At 48.6% G+C, this 25,561-nt stretch overlaps 1 protein-coding gene and 1 long non-coding RNA gene across 2 annotated transcripts in view; both read left to right on the plus strand.

Moving 5' to 3' along the window:
- Positions 1–25,561, plus strand: part of XXYLT1 (xyloside xylosyltransferase 1) — a 40,373-nt gene that overhangs the window by 4,908 nt on the left and 9,904 nt on the right. Inside the window, 1 exon segment of the mRNA XM_031963601.1 lies at positions 271–418. Coding sequence (XP_031819461.1) covers positions 271–418 — 148 coding nt within the window.
- Positions 1,926–4,603, plus strand: LOC116422966. The gene is made up of 3 exons (XR_004233455.1): positions 1,926–2,163; positions 3,158–3,469; positions 3,545–4,603. It is a non-coding gene; the product is annotated as an uncharacterized LOC116422966 (long non-coding RNA).

Consider the following 25,561-nt stretch of genomic DNA (forward strand, 5'->3'; position numbering starts at 1 on the left):
GGGGTGATGAGGAGGACTCAGAGAGGCTGTTCCCGGCTTGTTTAATGAGCATTAAGTCCCTGCTGGGAGCGAGGTCTTGGGCTTGGAGCTTGTGGTCAGTCCCGCCAGGCCAAATGGCTCCAGGCCAAATGGCTCCAGGCAGGGAGCTTCTGGTGCAGGTCCAGGGCCGAGGGCCAGGGACCGAGCGCCTGCTGCGGGGGGGGGGCCTGGATGTGACCCCAGGTGTGCCGGGCCGACCCCTCCAGACTCTCACTTCTCGTTCTCCCACAGGTCATCTTCCACGATGTGGCCGTCTTGACCGAGAAGCTGTTCCCCGTGGTGGAGGCCATGCAGAAGCACTTTAGCGCAGGCTCTGGGACCTACTACGGGGACTCCATCTTCTTCTTGTCGGTCGCCATGCACCAGATCATGCCCAAGGGTAAGGAAGCTAGGGGCCGGATGGGGCGGCTGCGGGGCCCTTCTTTGTCCTCGTCATTTCCTGAAGTCCCCTGGATGCTCCGTGGAAGGAGTTGGAGATTGGGAGGTGACCAGGGGGGAGGGAAGAGGCCCCATTTTCTTTGTAAGATTGAGGGGGGGCAGTTGCTGGACTCTGGCCTGGGCCCAAGGAGGCCTAGTTTGGAATTCAGGCTCTGCCATGGCAGACTGTGTGACCTGGGCCTCACTGGGCGCAGCCATAACCCGGTGTTCCCCACTGGAATACAGGACTCACCCCCGCCATCTTTTTCTGCTGGGTCTGTCTTTTCTGCCCTCTATCTCATCACTGACTGCTAGAAAGGATGATTGCTGCTCTGCTACCAGGGCTGGGGAGCTGTCCTTGGTCATGCTGGGGCTGAGGGGGGTTTCTGGATGACACTGGGGGATGGTGTGCTTGGTGTAGGTGGCTTTGTGAGCTCTTGGAAACCTGGTCTGGTCCAGGGGATCTTGGATAGGGGATCTTCTGGGGAGGATGGAGATTCCTTCAGAGTCATTACCAATTGGACCCATGGAAAGATCTGTGCCCAATGAAGCCAAGACCAACCACAATGGGGCTGGTTTGGGGATCAAGTTGTGTTTTTCTTTAGTGGGTAACGCTGTGCCAACCAGTATGGAGGAGAGAAGGGCAAGCATGCACCTTCCCTTCCCAGTCATTGGCATAGACCTAGCCCTACTATGGGGGGCAGAGGGGAGCACCTCTTACCTGTAAGTTAGGATTTGGCACAAGAACTGCTTCCAGTGACCGAGTTGTGTGTTTGCACTAATGGGCTCCAAATTTTTTGGCTCAGTCTTCACATCCATGAAAAGTTTTCAAGCACGCACCCCCAGTATGTATATGCTGTTTGTTATTTTTCAGTAGTTCCGTAGAACCAACTCTTCATGGTTCTATTTGGAATTTTCTTAGCAGTGATAATGGAATGGTTTGCTCTTTCCTTCTTTAACTCATTTGACAGATGAGGAAACTGAGGGAAACAGGGTTAAGTGATGTGCCCCGGTTCACATAGCTAATAACTACCTGAGGCCAGATTTGAACTGAGAAAGATGAAGGCTTCTGTGCACTGTGCACTATGGCACCACTTTACCCTATATACTCACCTCTTTATAAATTTTACAAATAAATGTATTATTCTTATTTGTAATAATGAACCTTTTTACAACTAATAACAAAAATGAAGATTTAAAAAGGATGAGATAAAGATGACAGTAATTGAGGTGATGGGGAGCCATTGGGATTTATTGAGTAGACGGTTGACATGGTTAAACCTGCACTTTAGAAAAAAACATTTTTATGCCTGAATAGAAGATGAACTAGAATGGGGAGAGGCAGGTAGACCCTTCAGCAGCTATCCATTGTGAGATGAGGGGGCTGCAGAGTGAGGGATTTGTCCCAAGGAGGAGAGTATATTGAGGGGATGCGAGAGATGAAATAGATAAGAGATGATGGAGAGGGGAAATAGAAAAGAAATGTTGCAGAGGTGAAATAGATGAGAGGCGCTGCAGAGGTGAAATAAATGAGAGGTGCTGTAAAATTGAAACAGATCAGAGATGCTGCAGAGGTGAAATAGACAAGAGATACTGTAGAAATGCAATAGATGAGAGATTCTGCAGAGGTGAAATAGATGAGAGATGCTGCAGAGGTGAAATAGATGAGATGATGGAGAGGGAAAATAGATGAGAGATGCTGCAGAGGTGAAACAGATGAAAGAACCGGAGGGGAAAAAAGGGAATGAGAGGTGAAATAGACAAGAAATGAGGAGAAGGGAAATAGATGAGAGATATTGCAGAAATAAAATAAATGGGAGATGCCACAGAGATGAAATAAATGAGAGATGCTGCAGAGATAAAGTGGGAAATTAGGGGGAAAGAAGAATAGAGTTGAAAAAAATGAGATGCCAGAGATGAAATAAATGAGAGCCAGAGAAAAGATGGGGCCAGGGTGAAATAGAGAAAGATGGAGAGGGAAAATAGAGATGCTGAGAGGGTAAACAGAAAAGATACCAGAGGGAAATAAAAAGAATGAGATGAAATAGAAAGAAATGAAAAGGAGAAAAATAGATGAGAACAGAAATAAAAAAATGGGAGACCACAGAGTGAAAAAAAGGAGATGCTGCAGAGATGAAATGATGAGAGATGGTAGGGTGAAATGACGAGAGGGAGGAAAAGTTGAGAGAGATGTGAGAGGGAAAAAATAAATGGAGATGGCGGGGTAAAAGATGAAAGATAGAGAGGGGAAATAAATAAGAGGGCCAGAAGAAATAAATGAGAGATGCTGAGAGGTGAAAAGACAGGAGAATGATGGAGAGTTGAAATAGACGAGAGATGCTGCAGAGATGAAAAGATGGAGATGCTGAGGTGAAAAAGAGAAATAAAGGTGAAAGTGAGAGATGAAATAGAGAGAAACCCCAAGAGGGAAAAATTGAGAGCGCAGAGTGAAATGGTAGATGCTGCAGAGGTGAAATTGATGAGAGATGCTGCAGAGGTGAAATAGACAAGAAATGAGGAGAAGGGAAATAGATGAGAGATATTGCAGAAATAAAATAAATGGGAGATGCCACAGAGGTCAAATAGATGAGAGATGAAAGAGATGAGAGATGCCGCAGAGATGAAATAAATGAGAGATGCTGCAGAGATGAAATAGATGAGAGATGGTGCAGAGGTGAAATAGATGAGAGATGCTGCAGAGGTGAAACAGATGAAAGATACTGCAGAGGGGAAATAAATAAGAGATGCCGCAGAGGTGAAATAGACAAGAAATGAGGAGAAGGGAAATAGATGAGAGATATTGCAGAAATAAAATAAATGGGAGATGCCACAGAGATGAAATAAATGAGAGATGCTGCAGAGATGAAATAGATGAGAGATGGTGCAGGGGTGAAATAGACGAGAGATGATGGAGAGTTGAAATAGACGAGAGATGCTGCAGAGATGAAATAAATGAGAGATGCTGCAGGGGTGAAACAGATGAAAGATACTGCAGAGGGGAAATAAATAAGAGGTGAGATGAAATAGATGAGAGATGCTGCAGAGGTGAAATAGACAGGAGATGATGGAGAGTTGAAATAGACGAGAGATGCTGCAGAGATGAAATAGATGAGAGATGCTGTACAGGTGAAAAAGATGAGAAATGAAATAGATGAGAGATGCTGCAGAGATGAAATAGATGAGAGACACCGCAGAGGTGAAATAGTTGAGATGCTGCAGAGATGAAATGGATGAGAGATGCTGCAGAGGTGAAATTGACGAGAGATGCTGCAGAGGTGAAATAGACAAGAAATGAGGAGAAGGGAAATAGATGAGAGATATTGCAGAAATAAAATAAATGGGAGATGCCACAGAGGTCAAATAGATGAGAGATGAAAGAGATGAGAGATGCCGCAGAGATGAAATAAATGAGAGATGCTGCAGAGATGAAATAGATGAGAGATGGTGCAGAGGTGAAATAGATGAGAGATGATGGAGAGGTGAAATAGATGAGATGATGGAGAGGGAAAATAGATGAGGATGCTGCAGAGGTGAAATAGACAGGAGATGATGGAGAGTTGAAATGGACGAGAGATGCTGCAGAGATGAAACAGATCAGAGATGCTGTAGAGGTGAAATAGATGAGAGATGAAATAGATGAGAGATGCTGCAGAGATGAAATAGATGAGAGACACCACAGAGGTGAAATAGTTGAGATGCTGCAGAGATGAAATGGATGAGAGATGCTGCAGAGATGAAATAAATGAGAGGTGCTGCAGAGGGGAAATAGACAGGACATGACAGGGATGAAATAGACAAGCGATGCTGCAGAGGTGAAACAGATGAGAGATGCTTCAGAAGTGAAATAGACGAAATAATGAAGAGGGGAAATAGATGAGAGATGATGGGGATGTGAAAAAGAGGAGAGGTAATGAAGACCTGAAATACATAAGAAATTCTTCAGAGGTGAAATAGAAGAGAGGTTGCAGAGGTGGAATCAATAAGTCTTGGCACCATACTGGATCTGGAGGGTGAGAGAGTGAGGAGTCCAGGGTGGTCTCTAGGTGGGGAGCCTGAGAGTCTGAGAGGATGGTAGTTCCCTCTGTCATAAGAGAGTGTACATGGTGCAGTGGACAGAGCATGGCACTGGAGTTAGGAGGGCCTGAGTTCAAATTTAGACTCAGGCACTTAACGCTTCCTAATCAAGTCACTTAACCCCAACTGCCTTGCAAAACCCCCCAAACTGAAACCAAACAAAAGCATAAGAGAGAAGGTAGGCGGCATGTGGGAGAAGTTTTTGGGCAAAGATGACATAATGAGATCTGCCATCTGTCACAAGCCATCCATGCCTGCTTCTTCAGTGAAATTCAGTTTGTCCCATTCAAAACAGGGACTGGGAGTTGGGCCATCATTTAGCAGTAACTCCTGGGCTCCTGCCAAAGGCAGGAGTGAGCTAGTCCTGGGGGAGCAGGGACTACTAGGGGTAGTAATGCTGGAGGTTTCCAAGTGACCCCTGCTCATCTGGTGGTGAGAGTTTCTGGTCAGCATTTCAATTATAATTGTCTTGAAGAGTCTGAGATCTGTTCAGGAAGGGGGAAGGTGGAAGCTTGTACAGGAGGAAGGGATGAGGCAGTATTGGGGTCCAACGGCAAGAGTGAAGGCCCATACTGACCACAGCTGACACGGGAGGGCGTGGGATAGCCCATCTTTCTGCCTGTTTAATGAGATTAGTTGTAAAGCCCTAGCATGGCAACTGGCACATGGCAGGCACTCAATGCTCATCTTTTTTCCCTTCTTCCCACCTTCAGGTCGATTCATCACCTAACCCCTGTGAAGGAGTCTGGCCACAGCCCCAACCCCGGGGTTATTTGTAGAGCACACAAGGTTAGGGTGTTTTATGTCACACACACACACGCACAATGTGCACACATGTACGGCAACATGGATCTTCCTATTGTGTACTTCTAATGAGTCAGGTTGACTGAGGGAGAATGCATCAATGGGGCCTCCAGCTTTCAATCCGAATCAGAGAACATTTAGTGAGCGCCTACTGCATCCTGGTACTGGCCATGGAGAGACACAAATTTCGGCCTTACTGGGATAGATGAGAAGACATAGATATGAGTGGATGAGCAGTCAGAGGTGAATGAGGGGTGTGTGTGTGTGTGTGTGTGTGTGTGTGTGATTTCCCTTCCTCTCAAATGTGATGTCCTTTCCTTAAAGTATATCCTGGGTCTGTGCCCACCCCTCATGCCAATTGAGAATCTGCAGAGATGCTACCCGTGTGTATCCCAGGGGCTCTGGGGTTGGGGGCGGGGCTCACTGGGCTTCATTTTGGGCTCTTTGCTCTGTCTTCAGCCCTTGCCCAGGACTTTCCCAGTCTCACCGTTTTCCTAGAGGGAAGAAGAAGGAGGCCACGCAGCTCTCCATTAGCCTGAATCTGGCTGCTCTTGGTCTCCCCTTGTCCTCCTAGGGGCCTGCTAAGTCCTCCAAGAAGAGCCAGGCCTTTCCAGGGCTCCTGATGCTCCCTGGCAGGTCTGACTCTTGCTTGGGGGTCCCAGAGTGACTTATTGATGCTAATGCTCATCCCCTCCCCGGATCCCTGAGGAGGCGTCTGGTCAGGATCCCCCTCCTCATCATGGGGGCCCTTAGGGGCCCACGCAGGACCAACTGGTCCTTTTGCTTAGGCCAGGGGCTCTCTTCCTGGCTCAGATGTTGGAGCCTCCTGGGCCTTGGGGTTGGACACTGGCCCCTGACTCCATGGCCAGTCCTGCCTCCTCATCTGCCCAGCCACTTGCCTTTGTGCCTTCTTCGGCTTCCTGCCCAGTCTGCCAGTGGGGTCAGCTGGGGCATCCAGGGGCTGTGGGATCTCACCTGTGCCCGGTGACTGGCAGGCTTTCTCCCCCTGCCCTCCCCCAGCCGGGCTGCCTCCTGACCCCTGTGGCTCATGGTCTCCCTTCCTCACCAAAGCCTCCCAGCTAGGCTGACCCCCTGTGGTCCGTGGCTTCCCCTCCCCCCACCCCTGTGGTCCGGGGCTTCCCCTCCCCCCACCCTGCATATTTTCCCGCTCAGGGCCTCTGGGGAGCTTCGGCCGTTTCCTCCGCGAGAGATTGGGGGGGTCTCGGCCCCAAGAAAACAATGAAATGCCGCCCCCCACCCCCATTGCCATCCAGCTAGTCCGCTTCTGAAAGCGCTGCTCTGGGCAGGATTAGGGGAAGCCGCTAGGGGGCGCCGGAGCACCGGGCCTGGAGTGCAGACGCCTCCTCAGGCGGTTCCCGGCCTCCCGCGCTCGGGCCCCTCCTCCCGCACCTGTAAAACGTTTGGCCCGAGGAAGCCTCCGGCCTCCTTCCCAGAAGCACGTATTTAGAGGCAAAGAGAGGAAGGAAATCATTTCTTCTGGAAATTACGGACGTTTGGGCCGGAGCGTCCGCAGCCAGCCCTCCCCTCCCCCACGTTAAGGGGGCCTCGCCGCTGGGGGATGGGGCGCCCCTCCCCCCCACCTCCTGCCCCTCCCCCCTCTCCCCTCGCTTGGCGGGACGGCCCGGGATCAGGGGGCTCTGGTCCGTCCCGGCCCCTGGACCCCTGTTCCGGGCCTGCGTCTAGGGCCAAGGCTCAAACCCAAGGCTTCCTGGCCCCTCCCCCTGTCAGCCCCTTCAGCGGCCGGCCGTGCCCCCTCCCCCCCCTCCCTCCCGCTCCCCCAGGGCCGGGGGGCGGCCCGGGCGGACAGAATTTCCCCTTTTTTCTCCCGCTCCTGCTGCGGGGGGCGGGGCCCGTGAGGGGGCCGCTGGGGGCGCGTGACAGGCTCCCGCCTGCCGCAGAGGGGCTGGCGAGGGGGAGGGAGGGGGGTTGCGGGCCCGCGCTCAGGGCTCGGGCTGGCGACGTCCTCGGGATGCTCCGGAGGCTGCTGGCCGGGAGGCGCGGACCCGGGGCCCGAGGTTCTTCCGTGGTTCCGGGCGCGCGGCCCTGGGGAGCGGGGGGAGGGGCGGCGTGGGGGAGGGGGCTGCGGTGGGGGAGGGGCTGCGGCGGCCCCCCATGGGCCATCGGGGCCCGGGCGCGTCAGGCGTCCCGGTCCTTTTCGGGAACAGGGGCTTCGGGTCCGGCCGGGGGGAGGGCCCAGCGCCCGGACATCTGCTCAGTTCAGCAGGTGCCCCGGGGTCCCCAAGGGGCCGAGCCCCCGGGGGTCGCGGGGAGGCCCATAACCAGGAAGCGCGGGGGGTGCGGGGGCCCCTGGCTGTCCGCGTGACCCTGGGGGACCCCTCGGCCCGCGCGGGAGGGGGGAGGGAGGGAGGGGCGCCAGACGGCCCGGGGGGGGAGATAGGCCGCTTTTGCTCGGGGTGCGCCGGGCTGTGATGCTTGTGCAGCTCCCGGGCCTTCGGAGGATCAGAAGGAGGCCTTGAGGGCGCGGGAAGGGAGGCCGGGGCTGGGGGGAGGCGGGAGGGAGCCGCTTTCTGCGCTCCGCGGGCTTCCCTTGGGGGGGGGGCGGGGCACCGGACGCGGAGAGACTGTGCCAGTACACCCCCGGTCTGGGGCTTCCCCCAGGATTCCCTACAGAAGTGGTCGCGGCGGCGGCGGCCGCGGCCGGGCTCCAGCTTCCCCGGCACATCCGGTGTGGGAGGAAGGAGGCCTTCCCAGGCCCTGCAGCCACAGCCCGGAGGATGCTCGGGAGGCTCCAGCCCCGGGGAAATGGGCCCGGGGCCTGTGGGACTTGGCCCCGACCCCCGGCCCCGGCGCTGCCTCCCCCGGCCTCAGTCCCGGCGGCCTCAGTCCCGGCGGCAGAGCCGCGGGTCCTGCTCCTGGCGCATCCCCGCGGGGCTGCCGAGCTCCCCCTGTCGGAGAGGCGGCTGCTTCAGGAACTACCCTCCAGGCTGCCCGAGGGAGGGGACGCGCTGGCAGAGGCCGGGAAAGGCCCCGCTTGTCAGGGACCCTCGGCCCGGGGCTGGCAGGGACCCTGGAGTCTCGTGTCTAAGGCTGGTCTTTCCCTGAGGAGGAAACTGAGATCCGGAGATGGGAGGGCCCAGGGCCGAGGCAGAGGCAGGGCTGCAACCGGGCGTTCCTCCTTCCATGTACTAAGCGTTCTTAACGGCTCAAACCTCCTTTTTATTTTTTTTTGGATGATGGAGTTAAAAACTTATAGAAACACTCTCCCTTCCTCCTTTCTCTCCCTTCCTTCTCCCTTCCTCCTTTCTTCTCCCCATAGCCTTTGTCCTTCCTCTTTCCTTCTTCCTTCCTCCTTCCCCATCTCCCTTCCCTTCCCCCCTTTCCCACCTCTCTTTCCTTCTTCCTTCCTCCTTCCCCATCTCCCTTCCCTTCCCCCCTTTCCCATCTCTCTTTCCTTCTTCCTTCCTCCTTCCCATCCCCCTTCCCTTCCCCTCTCTCCCTTCTCTCTTTCCTCTCCTTCCTCCTTCCCCATCCCCCTTCCCTTCCCCTCTCCCTTCTCTCTTTCCTCTCCTTCCTCCTTCCCCATCTCCCTTCCCTTCCCCCCTCTCCCGTCTCTCTTTCCTCTCCTCCCTTCTCCACCTCTTCCCTTCCCTTCCCCCCTGCCCTTCTTCCTCCCCTCCCACTCTCCCCTTCTCGCCTTGGCTGTTGGGACAAGTTATTCAGAAACGTGTCCGTGGTTGGTGTGGGAAGGTCAGAGACGAGAGGAGACTTGAGCTTCCTAAAGTGACAGGTATCGGCCGCAGGTTTACAAGGGTCCGTTTTCGAGGATCTTGGCTCTATTTTCTCAGTCAGTTTTCTGGGGGTCCCCTTGGTGTTTGAGGCTGAGATTTAGTCTGTTCCCATCACCAGGAGGCCGGTCTGACGATCCCCATCAGGGGACCGGGATGGACCCGGACATGATATTCGTGGTCAGCCTGGTGGCACATCGGTAGAGCGCTGGGCTGGGAGTAAGGAAGACCTGAATTCAAATCCTGCCTCAGACACAAACTTGCTGTGTGACTATGAGCAAATCATTTTAATCTTTCCTTGTTTGTTCAGCTGGAACATGGGATAATCATAGTACCTGCCTCTCACAGATGTTTGTCAGGATCACGTGAGAGATAACTCACGTGAATGCTTCACAAGAGAAAAAAAAAAGAACCCAGCTCGCCTCCGGGGTACAGTGCACAGAACAAGCTGTCCCCCTTTGTAGAAAGGGCGGGCGCCGAGCGGGGCGGGTTCTCAGGGATTTCACAATGTTCTCTCGACACTGTATGCCATCTTTCTTCCAGTTTACATGACCGTAGTTACGGTGTCTAGTGTTTTCTTTTCCCCCTGTGTCAATTCATATACATCTCCGCAGGCTTCATTTCTTACAGCATAGTCATGTTCTGTTACAGCGATGCACCACATTCTGATGAGCCATTCCCCAGCCATCATGGGCATTGACTTTGCTTTCAATTCTTAGCTGTCACAAAAGTTGTGCCATGAATATTTTGATATATATGGAGACTTTCTTCTTAAAGACAGCTTATTAGAATTAAAGCTCAATAATGGAATCTCTGCTTCAAAGAATATGGATGTTTAAGTCACTTTAACCACATAATTCCAAATTGCTTTCCAAACGATTGTACCACTTCACAGCTTCACCCGCAACATTAGTGTGCTTATCATTCCAAAATCCTACCAACATTGACAATGGCCATTTTTTGCCATTTTTGCCAATTTACATCCCAGGAGGTAAAACCTTAGTGTTGTTCCATTTGCAGTTTTTTTTTTTTTATTAGTGATTTGGAACACTTTTTTCAAATGTTTGTTACTAGTTTTCATTTCTTTTGAAAGCTCATATCCTTTTGACCACTCGTATCCTCTCTGAAAGTTCATATCCTTTGACCACTTGTATATTAGGAAAAGGTTTTGGCTGGTTTTTTGTATGTATGTGTGTACATGTGTACATACAAGTATCTGTTATGTGTACATATATGTATCTATTTATACAAGTTGGACATCAAATTCTTATCTGAAAAATTTGGTAGTCTCCTTCTTCCGTCTTCTCCAAGACAGTAAGCAATCTGATATAAGCTTGATATGTGTAATTCTTCTATTTTCTTATTCGTTATGCTGCAAAAGAAAAGTCAGTTTAAAAGTGAATAACAAACAAAACAAGTAAATAAACAAAAACAACCCAAAAAAGGTGTGAAACTATGTTTTGATCCACATTCAGTCTCCATAGTTCTCTCTCTAGATATGAATGTTACTTCTCATCACACGTCTATTGGAATTGCCTGAATTGCTTCAAGAGCCAAGTCCATCAGAGTTGACCATTACATAATCTTCTTGTTACTGTAGACAATGTTCTCTTGGTTCTGCTCACTTTGCTCAGCATCAGTTCATGTGGGTCTTTCCAGGCTTTTCTGAAATCACTTATCATTTCTTATAAAACAATAATACTCCATAACATTCAGATACCATAACTTTTCAGCCATTCTCCAAACGATAGACAGCCACTCAGTTTCTAGTTCCTTGCCACTATAAAAAGGGCTGCCACAAACATTTTTGCACGTGTGGGTTTTTCCTCTTTTATGATCTTTTTGGGAAACAGATCTAATAGAAACATTGCCAGATCAAAGAGTATGCACAGTTTTATGTTCCTTTGGGCATATTCCAAATTGCTTTCCAGAATGGTTGGGTCATTTCACAACTCTACCAACAATACATTAGTGTCCCAGTTTTGCTACATCTCTGCCAACATTTATTATTATCTTTTCCTGTCATCTTAGTCAGTCTGAGAGGTGTGAAATATCTCAGATTTGTCTTAATTTGAATTTCTCTAATCAATTAGAGGATTTTTAATATGACTAGAAATGGCTTTAATTTTTTCATCAGGAAATTGTTATATACTTTGACGATTTATTAACTGGAGAATGGCTTGCATTCTTATAGATCTGAGTCAGTTCTCTATGTATTTTAGAAATGAGGCCTTTTTCAGAAACATTGGCTATAAAATTCCCCTTCTCCCCTCCCCCCCAGTCTTCTGCTTCCATTTTAATCTTGGCTGCATTGATTTTGTTTGTGTAAAAACTTTTAAATTTAATTTTAATATAGTGTAATCAGAATTATCTATTTTGCATTTCATAATATTCTCTTGTTTTTCTTTGGCAATAAATTCCTTCCCCCACAGCTCTGAAAAGTCAATTATCCCTTGTTCTCCTAATTTACTTATAGTATCACCCTTTATTGCTAACTCATGAATCCATAAAGACCTTATCTTGGGATAGGATGTTAGATGTTGGTCAATGCCTAGTTTCTGCCGTACTATTTTTCAGGTTTCTGAATTTGTCAAATAGTGAGTTCTCATTTGTTGTTGCTGCATGTTCAATTTGACTTTTTGCTATTTCTTTTGCTTTTGAAAGTGTTCAGAGATATAACATTATCCCAAGTACTGCCTTGGTTGTATCCATTAAATTTTGATATGTTGTCTCACTGTTGTTATTATCCTTAATGAAATCATTGAATGTTTCTACGATTTGTTCTTTGACCCATCTATTATTTGGAATTGAATTATTTAGTTTCCAATTAATTTTTAATCTTTACTTCAAAGGCCCTTAATGAATTTATCACATTATGGTCAGTAAGACATATGTTTAATATTTATGGTTTTTTGCATTTGTTTTATGGCCTAATTTATATGATGATTTTTTTGGTGAATGTGTCATGCACAGTTCGGAATTATGTATGCTTCTCATTGTGCTTATTCAGTATTCTCCAGAGGTCTTGCGATCTAACTTTAAAAATTATGTTCAGTTTCTTAGCTTCTTTCTTGTTTATTGGGTTTTTGTTGTTGTTTGTTTGTTTCTAATATGATTGATTGTATTGACTGTTTTCCTAATCTTGGTCCAGCATTCCTGGCTGCCACATACCCCAAGTCCAACAGATGTCTATGTGTGGCCGTGGTCAGTCACTGTCTGTGGCCGTTCAGAACCGGGGCTGGAGGCTCCTGCCTGCTCCGTCCAGGGACCCTGATCTTGGGAGACGAGACAGGCTGCAGAAGCCATGCTCTCTGTGGCGGGGAACCCCAGGTGATTTGGACCATTTTCCTGGACTGTCTAGCTTGGCTGTGCTCAGGAAACACTGACCCGAGCTCCCAAAGGTCTTTGACTCCGGGCCAGGAATCCCTTGAGGAGGGCAGCTGCTTTCTAGAGGCTAAATAGGGGCTGGAAGGAAGTCTCTTTCTCAAGAAAAATGAAAATGTTTGGCTTGTCCCCCCAATGGGGCTTGTCCCCCCTTGTGGGGCTTATTGCCCGTCGTGGGGCTTGTTCCCCCTCAAGGGGCTTGTCGCCCTTCATGGGGCTGGTCCCAGAGTGCAGAGGAGTGGCTGCTGCCTGCTAGGGCTCTGGGCGCTCTCCGTGGTCCTGCCGCTCCGTCCCGCTCTCACCTCCAGCTTCCTCCAGGCCCCCAAGTCTCAACATGGTATCTTTTGTCTTGGTCCAGACTGGTGTCAAGCGTTCAGTGTGGACATCCGCCTCCCCCCAGCAGCTCTGTAAGGCCCCCCCCCCCAAGTCCTGGGATTTGGCTCCTGGCCCAGGTGACTGCGTCTAAATCATATTTCATGGCTGTGGATCTCAGTTTTCTCATCGGGAGGATGGACTAGATTAAAGGTCCATTGTGGCTCCCTGATTTGTGGAGGCTGTTGTTCTTATGAATGAGTCGGGAGTCGGGAGTGGCCGGAGGCGGGCAGCCCAGAAGTGTGGGGGGCTGCAGGGAAGGAGAGACATTCAGAGACAGTCGTCCTGGAGCACCCTCCCTTTCCCGGCCCTGCTCTTTATGGAATAGCCTTCCTTGAGACCTGCCCCGTCTTCCCTTCTCCCATTCCTGAGTTCCTTCTGGAGCCTCCATGCTGTTAAGGACCCCTGCCAGCCTGCCTTCCTGCCCCGGGCTTCTGGGCCTGCCCCTGTACCTTCATTCCTCCCCTTCCTTCCCCCCTTCCCACATCCTCCTGCCATCTCCCTTTTGGGGGCAGTTCTCTCCCATGAATGGAAGCTCTTTGAGGACAGGGACTGTTTTTCTTGGTGGACACCTGGCACACAGTAGGTGCTTAGCAATTGTGTGTTGATTCATTGACTGACTGTCTAACTTCTGGTAAATCCCAGCACAGACACCAAGTCTAATGTATGGACTTAACTCTTGTCTCAGTCTGCCCAGTCTTATACAGTAGGTGCTTAATGGATGCTTCTGGATTAGTTCAGTGCCTTGCCCAGGTTCACACTGGGCCTCCTGCTCTGACTCCTCCTCCAGTATTCTCCCTCCCCCCCAATCCTCACCTGTGCTGCCAGCCCGGGACCCTCTCTCTTCCATGACATTCTCACCTTGGCTCCTTGTCTTCCCCACCTGGGCCCAGGTAGTTACAGTTATGGGCAGGCACTGGTCCTGTTTCCTCCTTAGGGACTGTCAGTGTTTAATGGGGACGCTTAGCGGGACCCTGGCCGGGCCGAAGGGGTGTCTGTGTGCTGCCTCTGTTAGCGATTCCCAAAGCGGTCGGCGTTTCACAGCTCTACCAACGATGCACCAGCGCGCCTCTCCTCCCCCACCCTCCCCCACTGACGTCCCCACCTTGTTCTTTGTCACTTTGCAGGGTGAAGAATCTCAGGGTTGTTTGGAGTGCATTTGTCTGTTAATATATTGTTAATAGTTTGTAATTCTTCCTTTGAGAGTGATTTATTCTGGGGCAGCTAGATGGCCCAGTGGGTAGAGCATTGGTCTTGAAGTCAGTAGAGGAGAACATGAGTTCAAATCCAGCCTCAGACACTCATTAGCTGTGTGACCCTGGGCAAGTCATATAACCCCAGTTGTCTTGTCAAAAAAAATCCCTAATTTTGAGAATGACTTATTCCAATCCTTTGATTCCTTATCTACTGGGAAATGGCATTTGGTTATTTGATCTCTCTTTGTCTCTTTCTCTCTCTATATATATCTATTATGTATAATGTTAAATAATATATAATATATAACAAAAATATAAAAGCATGTAGTTGTATATACATATGTATATATTATATATTATTTATAATACTAATAAATGCTTGGTATTCTATAATATATGTGCATATAGCCATACATGTATACGTATGACTTGTTGTCTACATATCTTGGATATCCAACTTTTTAGAAATTTGACCACTTCCCTTCTTATCCTGTGCTTGTCAGAGTCGACTATCTGCTCTTTATGATCGCCCCGATCCCTCGTTGGGCTAAAAATCCATCTCCCGTCCATATCTGAGAAAGGTGTTTGATCTACTTTAACTTTTAAAACATAGTTTGTTTTTCAATATGAAAGACATGTATCCATTTAGAATGTCATATGGAGTGTGGTTTAAGGTACTGGTCTGAACTAATTTTTGCCAGATGGCTTTTTGGTTTTCTCGGGTTGTTGTTGTTGTTGTTTTTTAATCAATAGGCAGTTCTTTCCTGATTTATTTGTCTAACACCAGGTGATTGAGTTCCATTTCTTCCTAGACTCTTGTCTAGTCTGGCCTATTGCTCTCTGTCTCTTAAAAAAAAAATTCTAAATGGTTTTGATGATTGCTTGCTTCATAATGTGCTGTTTCCCTCTGCCTTTACTCCTATTCATTATTTGCCTTGATATCTTCCGCTGGGAGAGAGGGATCAACAGCAGACAGAAGGGGCCTTTGTGCTTCAAGATCAAAGACAGAATGGAAGAATATTGCATCTACGGAAATGTTCTGTGGCGTCTAATCTGACAGAAGAGGGACCCCCAAACTCAGGGGGGATCCCTGTGGGTGCTGCAGTGACTTACAAAACGACACGTGAATGCTGTGTCTGCTGGATTTTTATTGCTGTTGTTCAGTTTTTCTCAGTTTTATTTTAATCCGGCTCTGGGTGCCCTTAAGAATATCGTGGCCTCCGGCCATTGTTGGATTCTGGGCCTTAGTGTCTCCCTCCATTGTTATTTTGATGGAATTTCCCATTTATTTATTTATTTTTTAATTTTTGCATCGTGGCTGTTTTATGAGGAAAATACTGATTTTTGGGTCTAGTTCTGTCGCCTGAAACTTTGCTGACTGTTCTCACCCAGCATCTCTGCTGGTTTTCTAGGACTTTCTAGGAAACAGCATCTTGTCAGCAAATAGTATTTTGTTTTTTCTTTCCCTCTCTTTATACCCTGAATATCCTTCTCTTGTCTTCTTGCTGCAGCTTGGCACAGTTCTACGCCTTCCTCTCTAGTGCTCACGGCAGTTCCAGCACTGTCAGGTGGTAGTGGGGGAGAGGGAACCCATGTGACTCCCCTCTCCTGGGGAGTCTTTTCTGTGTCTCTTGCCCATAACCCTCACTTTTGATTTTTAGTAGGTATTTTTAATATTAAAAAAGGTCTCTCTCTGCCTATAAGGGACCTTTTAAAAATGTAAACTTTGGCTTCCTAATAACTAATTATAAGGCAGCTGGGTGGTGCAGTGGATAGAGCACCAGCCTTGAAGCCAGGAGGACTTGAGTGCAAATCTGGTCCCAGATACTTAGCACGTCCCAGCAGGGTGACCCTGGGCAAGTCACTTTACCCCAATTGCTTCAGCAAAAAAACAAAACCAAACAAAAAACTAATTATAGTTTTACTCTATAATAATAAATAAAAATCTGCTTGAAATTTCCCGGCAATCAGAGAAATGACAGTCCAGAACCTAAAGCTGCTGCTGAGCCCCTCGACTGGCAGAAATGGCCGCAGACTGAGTGTGACTGAGGGCTGCGGGTGGACAGGGCCGCCTCTGCTTGGCCCAGTGGCTCCAAAGCTTGTGCCCGGTGCTGGGGCTGCGCCCCTCAGTCCTGGGGGGGGGGGGAGGGCGCTGCTGCACAAACACGGCCACGGCTTGTGTCTGAGAGTGAAGGCCGAGGAGTCGTCTCCCTGGGCGAGGAAATTGTGCCGTGTGGATGGGGGACGGGGGAGGGCCCTGGCCCGTGAGAGCAGCCGACCAGCGACTGCCCCTAAAAAGTCAAACCCGGGCAGAACCGCACACAGAGCAGACTGGCGGCCACAGCGTGGGGAGGAGCCAGGGCTGAGGACACGGGCTCTCTGCTCCCCGTCCTTTGGCTGATGCTCTTTGCAGGATGTAAAACTGGGCCTGAATCCCAGAGAGGTCCCCGAGCTCCAAGATGGCCCCGGCTGCCGCCGGCCCTGTTCCCCCGGCACAGTCAGAAGTCCCTGGCAAAGTCAGGAGCCCCCGGCACCAGGGCCTTATGCATGCCCTACGCTTAACGCTCCAGGTTGAGTGGGAACCCAAGCGTGCGCCCATGACCTTGGGCAAGCAGGAGAACCTGGGGACCTGGGCTGGATGGCCTCTGGGCCTCCCACGGGCCTCTGGCTCCTGCTTCTTTGGCCGCCAGCTCTGCTCTGTTTCCCCCGGAGTCGGTCAGTTGGTAACTGGGCCAGGCGGCGCAGCCGGGACTGTCTCCGTTTAAGCCTCGTTGGCTCGGAGCCCAGATTCCCAACCTGTGGCCGGCGGGAGGGAACGGAGAGTCCGACAGTGGACTCTGCTCCTCCGTGTTTGCGGCCCGAGTTCTTCCAGAGCAGGGCGGGACGCGGGCGGGGTGGTAGTGCCCGCCACACCCTCCTTGGCAGAGTTCTTGGGGGCCCCACCCTCTGGCCAGGCCATGGACACTCAGAATCATGGCAATTATTTAATTATTTGCTTTGTTGCTGCCTTTGTGTGTTGGGTTTTTGTTGTTAGTATTGTAAAGCCTGTACAGCCCAAGTACTTCATACAACTTGCTATAGATAGAAAGAATATTTTGCCTTTCCCTGGTATTCGTTTCTGGGATCTCCTCTTAGCTGATTTTTGTGATTTGATTTTTTTCCCTTCCCTTTTCTTCTTTGAGAAAATTGCCTTTTATTGGCCTTAAAAATATACACATGTGGAAGAAACAATCAGCAGGATGAATACAGGGAGGTTTGGAGAGTCTTACATGAACTGATGCTGAGTGAAGTGAGTAGAACCACAAGATCACTGTACGCGGCAACAAGAAGATCAATTCTGATGGATCTGCACCATCTGCACCCAGAGAGAGAACTGTGGGAACTGAGTGTGGATCACAACATAGTATTTTCACCTTTTCTGTTGTTTGCTTTTTGTTTTTTCTCATTTTTTCCTTTTTGATCTGATATTTCTTGTGTAGCATGGTAAACGTGGAAATATGGAGAGAAGAATTGTAATATAAAGAAACCCCATGCTTTGATTTCCCAATTTAATTAGTCTTTTGATAGCTTCAAAATTTCAGTGTTAGAAAGAGTCTTAGGGGCTGTCCATTGAAGGAAGCTCACTTAAATTTTTTTTTTATTAAAACTTTTTACTTTCAAAACATATGTATGGATGACTCAACATTAATCCTTTTTTCCCCCTTTTAAAAAAATTATAGCTTTTTCTTTACAAGATATATGCATAGGTAATTTTTTAGCATTGACAATTGCAAAACCTTTTGTCCAATTTTTCCCCTCCTTCTCGCCCCTCCCCCCCCCCAGATGGCAGGTTGACCAATACATTCAACATTAATCTTTACAAAACCTTGTGTTCCAAATATTTTCCCTCCCTTCCCCCCAACTTCTGTCCCAGACAGCAAGTAATCCAATGTCTTAAACATGTGCAATTCTTCTCTATCTAATTCCACATTTATCATGCTAACCAAGAAAAATCAGATCAAAAAGGAAAAAAAAAAGAAAACAAAATCACAACAACAACAGAAAGAGTGAGAATACTCTGTTGTGGTCCACACTCTGTTCCCACTGTCCTCTCTCTGGGTATAGACGGCTCTCTTCATCACTGAACAAGTGGAACTGGCCTGAATCGTCTCATTATGAAGAGAGCCACGTCCAACAGAAGTGATCTTCCTATAATCTTGTTGCCGCCACGTATAATGATCTCCTGGTTCTGTTTATTTTACTCAGCATCAGCTCATGCAAGTCTCTCCAGGCCTCTCTGAAATCATCCTGTTGGGTCTTTTCTTACCGAACAAGCATGTACCACAGCTTATTCAGCCATTCTCCCACTGATGGGCATCCACTCAGTTTCCAGTTTCTGGCCACTTCAAAAAGGGCTGCCACAAACGTCTTTGCACATATGGGTCCCTTTCCCTCCTTTAAGATCTCTTTGGTTAGAGAGGGAGCTCACTTTAAAACAAGCTGCTGGAATATTCCCAATGATGGGAACCTGCTTCATGAACTACCTCACTGCATTTGGGGTTGATTCTGATGGTTCTGGAAGGTTTTTCTTAGGCTGAATGCATTTCCTTCCTTGTCACTCTTTCCCATCCTCATCAAGCCCCCAGAAGAACATAGATGTGCATCCAATCCCATGCCAGACCTTCTCTGCGTCTGCCATTTTGGATTTTAGATCCTGCTTCCCCAAGATAGGAGAGTCTTTCAAGTCTCTCTTTTGACAGATGAACAAAGTCTGGCCTTCCTTGGAAAATGAGCTCTATTTGCTCACAGAAACAGCTGGGAAGAAGGGTCTGTTAAGGAGCTTTTGGGGGCTGCCATCGGTGCCCACCATGCTCTGGGGGACTTGGACAAGAAGAGCCCCCCTCCTTAGCCTGAGCCACTCTAAGGTCTGGAGGATGGAAAACAAATCAAGCTTTTTCCGTGGGTTTGCAGTCAGAACGAGATGCAGGAGCTTTGGTCACTCCCAGAAGGTCCCTCATTTTTAGAAACCATAATGAGAAGCAGAAGCAGACAGGGTGGAGTTCGGGGGCTGGCAGTTTGCCCCCCCAGAGGGAGCATTACAATGCCAGGAACACACAGTTGGGTTTATTGGGACTTTCCTAACAAACTCATGCTTTTTCAGGGAAGAAGTCTGTGGCTGTCATTACCCAAGTGCGAAGCTAAGAAGCAGGAAAAATAGAAAGGGGGGCAGTGAGGGCCTTCTGGGTCATGTGAATAGCAAGATGAAAGACTCGGTGTTTTCTCCAGTGCTCATGGCCTTTTAAACTTCTTCAGGTTAGGAGTTTGTGCAAGAAAGAAATCAATTTTAGCCATCTTGGCACCAAGGAGAACCCAGATGAGGTAAAAGCCAAATGAACTGATAGTAGCAAAAGCTAATCTCTCTTTTCCTTGACAGTAAGTTAAAGGGAAGAAGAGGAAAGGGGGAAAAAATTACTTTACTGTCTGTCTGAGAGAGGGAGAAAGGGGAAGAAGAGTTAAATAACTAGGGAAAAAAAACGAAATCAAAAGGAACAAAAAAATTAAGCAAAATTAAGGAAAAAGGTAATAAATGGGAGAGATGAGTAGGTTTGAGGATAAGAAGAAAGCTAGTGGGAATAGAATTATTTCTTTTTTTTTTTTTTATAGTAACTTTTTATTGACAGAATCCATGCCAGGGTAATTTTTTTACATTATCCCTTGCACTCACTTCTGTTCCGATTTTTTCCCCTCACTCCCTCCACCCCCTCCCCTAGATGGCAAGCAGTCCTATACATGTTAAATAAATTACAGTATATCCTAGATACAATATATGTGTGCAGATCCAAACAGTTTTCTTGTGGCACAGGGAGAATTGGATTCAGAAGGTAAAAATAATCCGGGAAGAAAAACCAAAATGCAAACAGTTCACATTCATTTCCCACTGTTCTTTCTTTGGGTGTAGCTGCTTCTGTCCATCATTGATCAATTGAAACTGAATTAGGTCTCTTTTTCAAAGAAATCCACTTCCATCAGAGTACATCTTCATATAGTATCGTTGTTGAAGTGTATAATGATCTCTTGGTTCTGCTCATTTCACTTAGCATCAGTTCATGTAAGTCTCTCCAGGCCTCTCTGTATTCATCCTGCTGGTCATTTCTTACAGAACAATAATATTCCATAACAGGGAATAGAAATATTTCAAAGTAGATTAGCTACAATAACTGAAGAGGAAAAAAATACTATATTTATAGAAGGAAAAGGAGGAAAATCCTAATCTAGACAAACACCAATAGTATGACAAATGGAGGACATTTTAAAAAAAAAGTTAAATTCTTGCTCTCAATTTTAAACGGATGGATTAAATAGTCAAAAAAGAAAAAAGTGACATTGAATAAGAAACCAAAACCTCCCAATCTGTTACTTCCAAGAAATACACTTAAAAACCAAAGATATATACAAAACAAAACAAGGAACTGGAGCAAAATTGACTATGAATCAGGTAATTCCTAAAAAGCAAGAGTTACAGTCATGCTATCAGGCAAAACATAAGTATACATTCACAACCTAAAAAGAGGTTATCAAAGAGCTTACACTATACTGAAAGGAACCATAGACAAGAAATCGATATTGGCAATCAACTGACATGCTTCAGATGTCTTTGCATCCAGATTCATAGCAGAACCATAAACTGAGCCACTAGAATGCCTAGAATGTACAGGGGATTTCAATGTCCTACTCTCGGTTTTGGGTAAATTCAACAGAAAGATCAACAAAAGGGAAAATATAAAATTTAGCAAGTTGCCAGAGAAGCTGGAGCCAAAAGACTAACCCTAAATTGCTAAAATATTGCCTGTATTTCTCAGCACCTCCTAGAACAAAAATTGACTATGTACTAGGCACAGAGCTATTGCAAATAAAATTATAAAATCAATTAAACATGTCCTTTAGAGATCATAAGGCAGTAAAAGTAGTTCACAGAACACATACAGAAGACACAAACCTAATTGGAGATTTAGCAACAAAATCCTAAATTATTAGTAAGTCAAAGAATAAATCATAGCAACAATTGTTAAGCACATAAAAGAAAGTAATAGTGATGAAACAAGCATACCCAGATCTCTGGGATGCAGTGAAAACATTCCTCAGGTCAAAAATAACATTCAGAAATATATATTCACAAAATTTAAAAAGTAAAGATTAATGAACTGAAGCTTTTATAAAATTTAAAAGGCAACAAATAACTCTAAAATGAGCACAAAAGAGGGGATATTAAAAATTAGGGGAAAAACAGATCAGCTGGAAACAAAAACCTTCTTCACAACTGATTTTTTTGAAAAGATTAATGCAATTAGCAAACCTTTAGCCAGTCTGTTTAAAAATATATACTCATTCAAATAGTATTAGACTCTATGTGATCCCATTTGGGGTTTTTTTGGCAAAGATATTGGGGGCCGTTTGCCATTTACTTCTCCAGCTTATTTTGCAGATGAGGAAACTGAGTCAGAGTGAAGTGACTTTCCCAGGGGCACATAGAGGAAGAACTCAGATCTTCCTTACTCGAGGCCTGGTACTCTTGAGCCACCTATCAATAAAATAGTATACGAAAAAGGTGAAATAAGATCCCAGACATTACAATTAAGAAAGTATGATCAGATCCTATTAAGTGCAATTATATGTTAATGAAACCAAAAGCATAAAAAAAAAAAAAAAAAGGAATACATTAAAACATAAAATACCCAAACTAACAGAATTCCCTATTTTCTCCCTCACCAACGGGTAAGCGCCATATGGGCAGGGATTGTTTCCTTCTTGGTCTGTGTATCTCCTGGTACGGTGCCTGGCACGGGGTGGGTGCTTGATAATCTCCAGGCTGACGGAGTGATTCCCCAGGTTGCCAAGGTGAGCTTCTCTGGCCCTGGGTGGGTCTGAGTCCTCCCTGGGGCTCCAGAGTGTCAGGTCAGAAAGGCCAGAAGGGCCAGAGGTCACCCTCCTGCCTACTGAAAGCTTGCAGCTTTTCGTTCTTTGGATGAGTTGCGTCATTGCTGCTGGGAAGGACTGTGGTCTGCCCCGGCAGATGCTGGGATAGCATCCCACTTGATGCTGGGAGCAAGGGCTCTCCATTTTCTGGCAGGACGTTTCCTCCAGCTGGCCCGGGGCCTTCTGGGTGGGGAGATCTTTTCCCAGTTGACGTCATGTGAAAGTCCAGAATTCCTGGTTTTCCATTTCCCACCATTTGACCCTTTTCTCTCCCCTTGAGAATCTTAGTCTGAGATTTAAAGTGCCCTCAATATTGTAAATATTTTCCTTTGCAAAGGTCTGGAATGATTTTAAAATGGGAAGGGAGGGAGGGAGGGAAAGAGAAAGCGAGGAGGAGGGAAAGAGGAAGAGGGAGGGCAGGATGGGGGGAATAGAGGAAAGAGAGAGAGGAGAGAGAAGGGGTCTCCGGCATCCTCAGCCCCCCTTTATTTCTCCCCATCCTTGTTTCTGCCCCATCATTCAGCCCTGGGCGCAGTAAGGTCAGGCTTCTCACAGTTTCCTGATATGTTTTGGTTTGGGATTTGCAGCAGACCCAGCAGGACTTGCAGCCGGAGGGGGCAGGATTGCACCCCCCCCCTTCCCTTGGGATTTGGGCGGTTGTTTGGACTTTTGAGGGACAGTCACTGGCCCTGGGCTGTAATTCCATCCCTGGTCAGATGACGATCCCGAGGCTGTTTAATTGGAAGCTGCTGCAGCTCCGGGGCCAGGTTTCTGAGGCCTGGATTGGGGGGTGGGTGCGGCTCTGTGGCTCTCCCCCTCCCTCCTGGGGCTGTGGAACCTCCGGCAGAGCTCAGGCGCTTAGCAAGTCCGGGGAAGATGTTCTTTGTACAGGAGCCTTTATTTAGCACCTGCTGTATGTCAGGCCCCGGGGCTCAGAGCCTGCCCCTGCCCCCAGCTTCTCCAGCCCCGGGCCCAGCAGGGCCAGTGCTGGCTGTGCTCCTGCGGGGAGGGGGCAGCTGACGGATGGCTCTCCCCCAGCCCCAGGCTGCGCCCCAGGAGCCCTCCACCGACTGGCACTTTCTGGGCGACTCACTGAAAGCTCTGCCATAAAAACAGGAAGTTCTGTGATGTGCCAGGGCAGAAGTGCCTGCATCCTCTCCAGGATCACTGACCTCCCTGGCAAATGTGAATATTTATCGCAGTGTCTCTAGTCCCTCCCAATGGCCGGCCCTGAGATCCAGGCTCGGGACACCCACATGGGGGGAGGGGCCCCCGCAGGTGAGTCAGGCTGGACCCTGGACGCCCCCGGCCCCTCTGCCCCCCTCCTGGGCCCTCCCTGCCAAGAATGAGGGGATGTCTCATCTCTCCCCCTGCTGCCGAGTCCATTGGGGAAATCCTGGTCCTGATTCCTCCCCTCAGGCCCCAGCCCCCACGGGGCTTCAGGACTTTCCTTCCAGGCTCTGGCCCTTTTAGGGGGCGCAGACTTGAGGGTCACCCCGATCTCGGCTGCTCAGGGCCGGCTCCGCCCTTGATGCGGCCCTTCTGCCAGCTTTGCCCACTGGTGGGCAAGGAGCCGGCTGCTGGGGAGACACAATTAAGCTTTCTTCCTTCGAGGCTCTTTCCGGGGTCCCCTGACCTGTCCGGAACTTGTATTGACACTTTTTGATGACAACCAGAAAAGGCCTCGAACCCTGGAACAACAGCAAAGCAAAAGCGCCGAGGGTGATTCTGGAGAATGGGATGCTCTGCCCGGGGTCCCCTGGCCTCTGTGCTTGGAGGGGCCCTGTTCTCTCAGGCCTGGTCGCTGTGCCCGTCTCTGAGGTCATGGAGCGCAGCTCACGGCCTTTGTGGTCGCGACTTCAGCCTGTAAGTTAGCTCTGGACCTGGGCAGTGGCCCTGCTGTGCCCACCATCGGGGTCCCGGGACCCCTCCAAGCGCGGGCTAGAGCTCCCTTGAGCCAGACTAGGCCCTGTCTGGGGGTCAGCCTCCCCTGCCTCCCAGTGCCCCGGCCGTGGGCGCTGCTGGCAGAACCCTAACCCCACCCCCATCCCCGGCAGCCCCGGGCCCAGCGCCATGTCTGAGCGGAGCTTGGAGCCGCAAAGACCTTTCCAGGAAATCCTGCGCTGACTAAGCCTGGAACCTGGGCCGGGACAGGCCCGAGTGGGGCGGCTGCTCCGCTCTGGAAGGAAGCCCCAGGCTGACCTCTGGCCTCTGCAGGAGCTAGAAAAACAAGGTTTCCTTTCGTTTTCGGCCCTCTTCCAAGGCCGGGCTGAGCTCACAACAAGGTTTTCCAGCTCCCATTGTTGGGCAGGCCCGGCTCTTCCCCTGTGCTTCTCCCCTTCTTCCTCCGTTCTCTCCTCCAGACAGCCGGGAGGAGAGTCAGCGACCAGTTTTTACAGCTCTTTGCTGTGTGCCCAGCCCTGTGCCAGGTGCAGTGGATACTGTGCCCACTCTGTGCCAGTTGCAATGGATACCACAGGGACTGTGCCCACTGTGTGCCCACCCCTGTGCCAGGCACCACGGGGACTGTGCCCACTGTGTGCCCACTCCTGTGCCAGGCACCACGGGGACTTGCCCACTGTGTGCCCACTCCTGTGCCAGGCAGTGGGCCTGTTTCATTAAGAGGATGGGATGGTGCTGCTGTTTGACAGCCCCTTGTAGCGTGGGCACCTGCTCTCAAGAACTTTACATGGCGGAGTGGGGCAGGGAGAGGGAGGGGATTATCATCGCTGTTTTCCAGCTTGTTTAGTAGACGGGCCAGGCTGATTCACAGCTGCACTGACAGTGCAGGAGTACCGGGTTCCCGTGGCCCTCCCAGCACTGGCCATTTCTGTCCTTTATCATTTGGCCAGTCTGACGGGTGTGAGAGGATTTTGATTTGTATTTTTGTATTTTCTTTGTTGATCACCGCTGACTCGTACATTTGGCACCCACCTATTGGGCGATGACTTTTTGGTTGGACGTCAGATTTTGTCAGATGTTTAAAGCAGAGGTTTGTTTTTTTTTTTCCCCTTAACGCAGAACTTTTCTTCTTATTCTGGCAACATTGATTTTGTTGTGTAAAAGCTTTTAAGCTTTTTATGACTAAAATCGTTTCATCTTTATGATTTCCTGTGTCCCTCTTCTTGTCATCAGTTTCCCCCTTTCACAAGTACCTGACCTTTCATTCTGCTCTAATTTTTCAAATGAAGCAGCCTTTTATATGGAAGTCATTTATCCATTTGGAATTTGGTGCCATTGGCTATAAGATGTCAACTTAAATAATGGGGTATATTGGGAAATACCAACATAACAGTATTTCATGCCAGAATTAACAGTACTTTGTTTCTCCGAGTTTGTCAAAGCCCAGCCTGTTCCTGTCTCTATCTACTTATTATGATTCTAACTTTTTTCTATTAATTTAACCAGTCCGAGTAGCTTTGATGATTAAAGATTTTATAATGGAGTTTGAGATCTGCTCATTGTAGGCTTCTTTCATTCCTTTTTCTTCCTGTGAATTTTCCAAATGAATTTTGATATTTTGTGGAGTTCAAAGACTTCTCGCCAACTTGTTTG

Source organism: Sarcophilus harrisii, chromosome 3, assembly GCF_902635505.1.
Source record: "Sarcophilus harrisii chromosome 3, mSarHar1.11, whole genome shotgun sequence".
Classification (NCBI taxonomy): domain Eukaryota; kingdom Metazoa; phylum Chordata; class Mammalia; order Dasyuromorphia; family Dasyuridae; genus Sarcophilus; species Sarcophilus harrisii.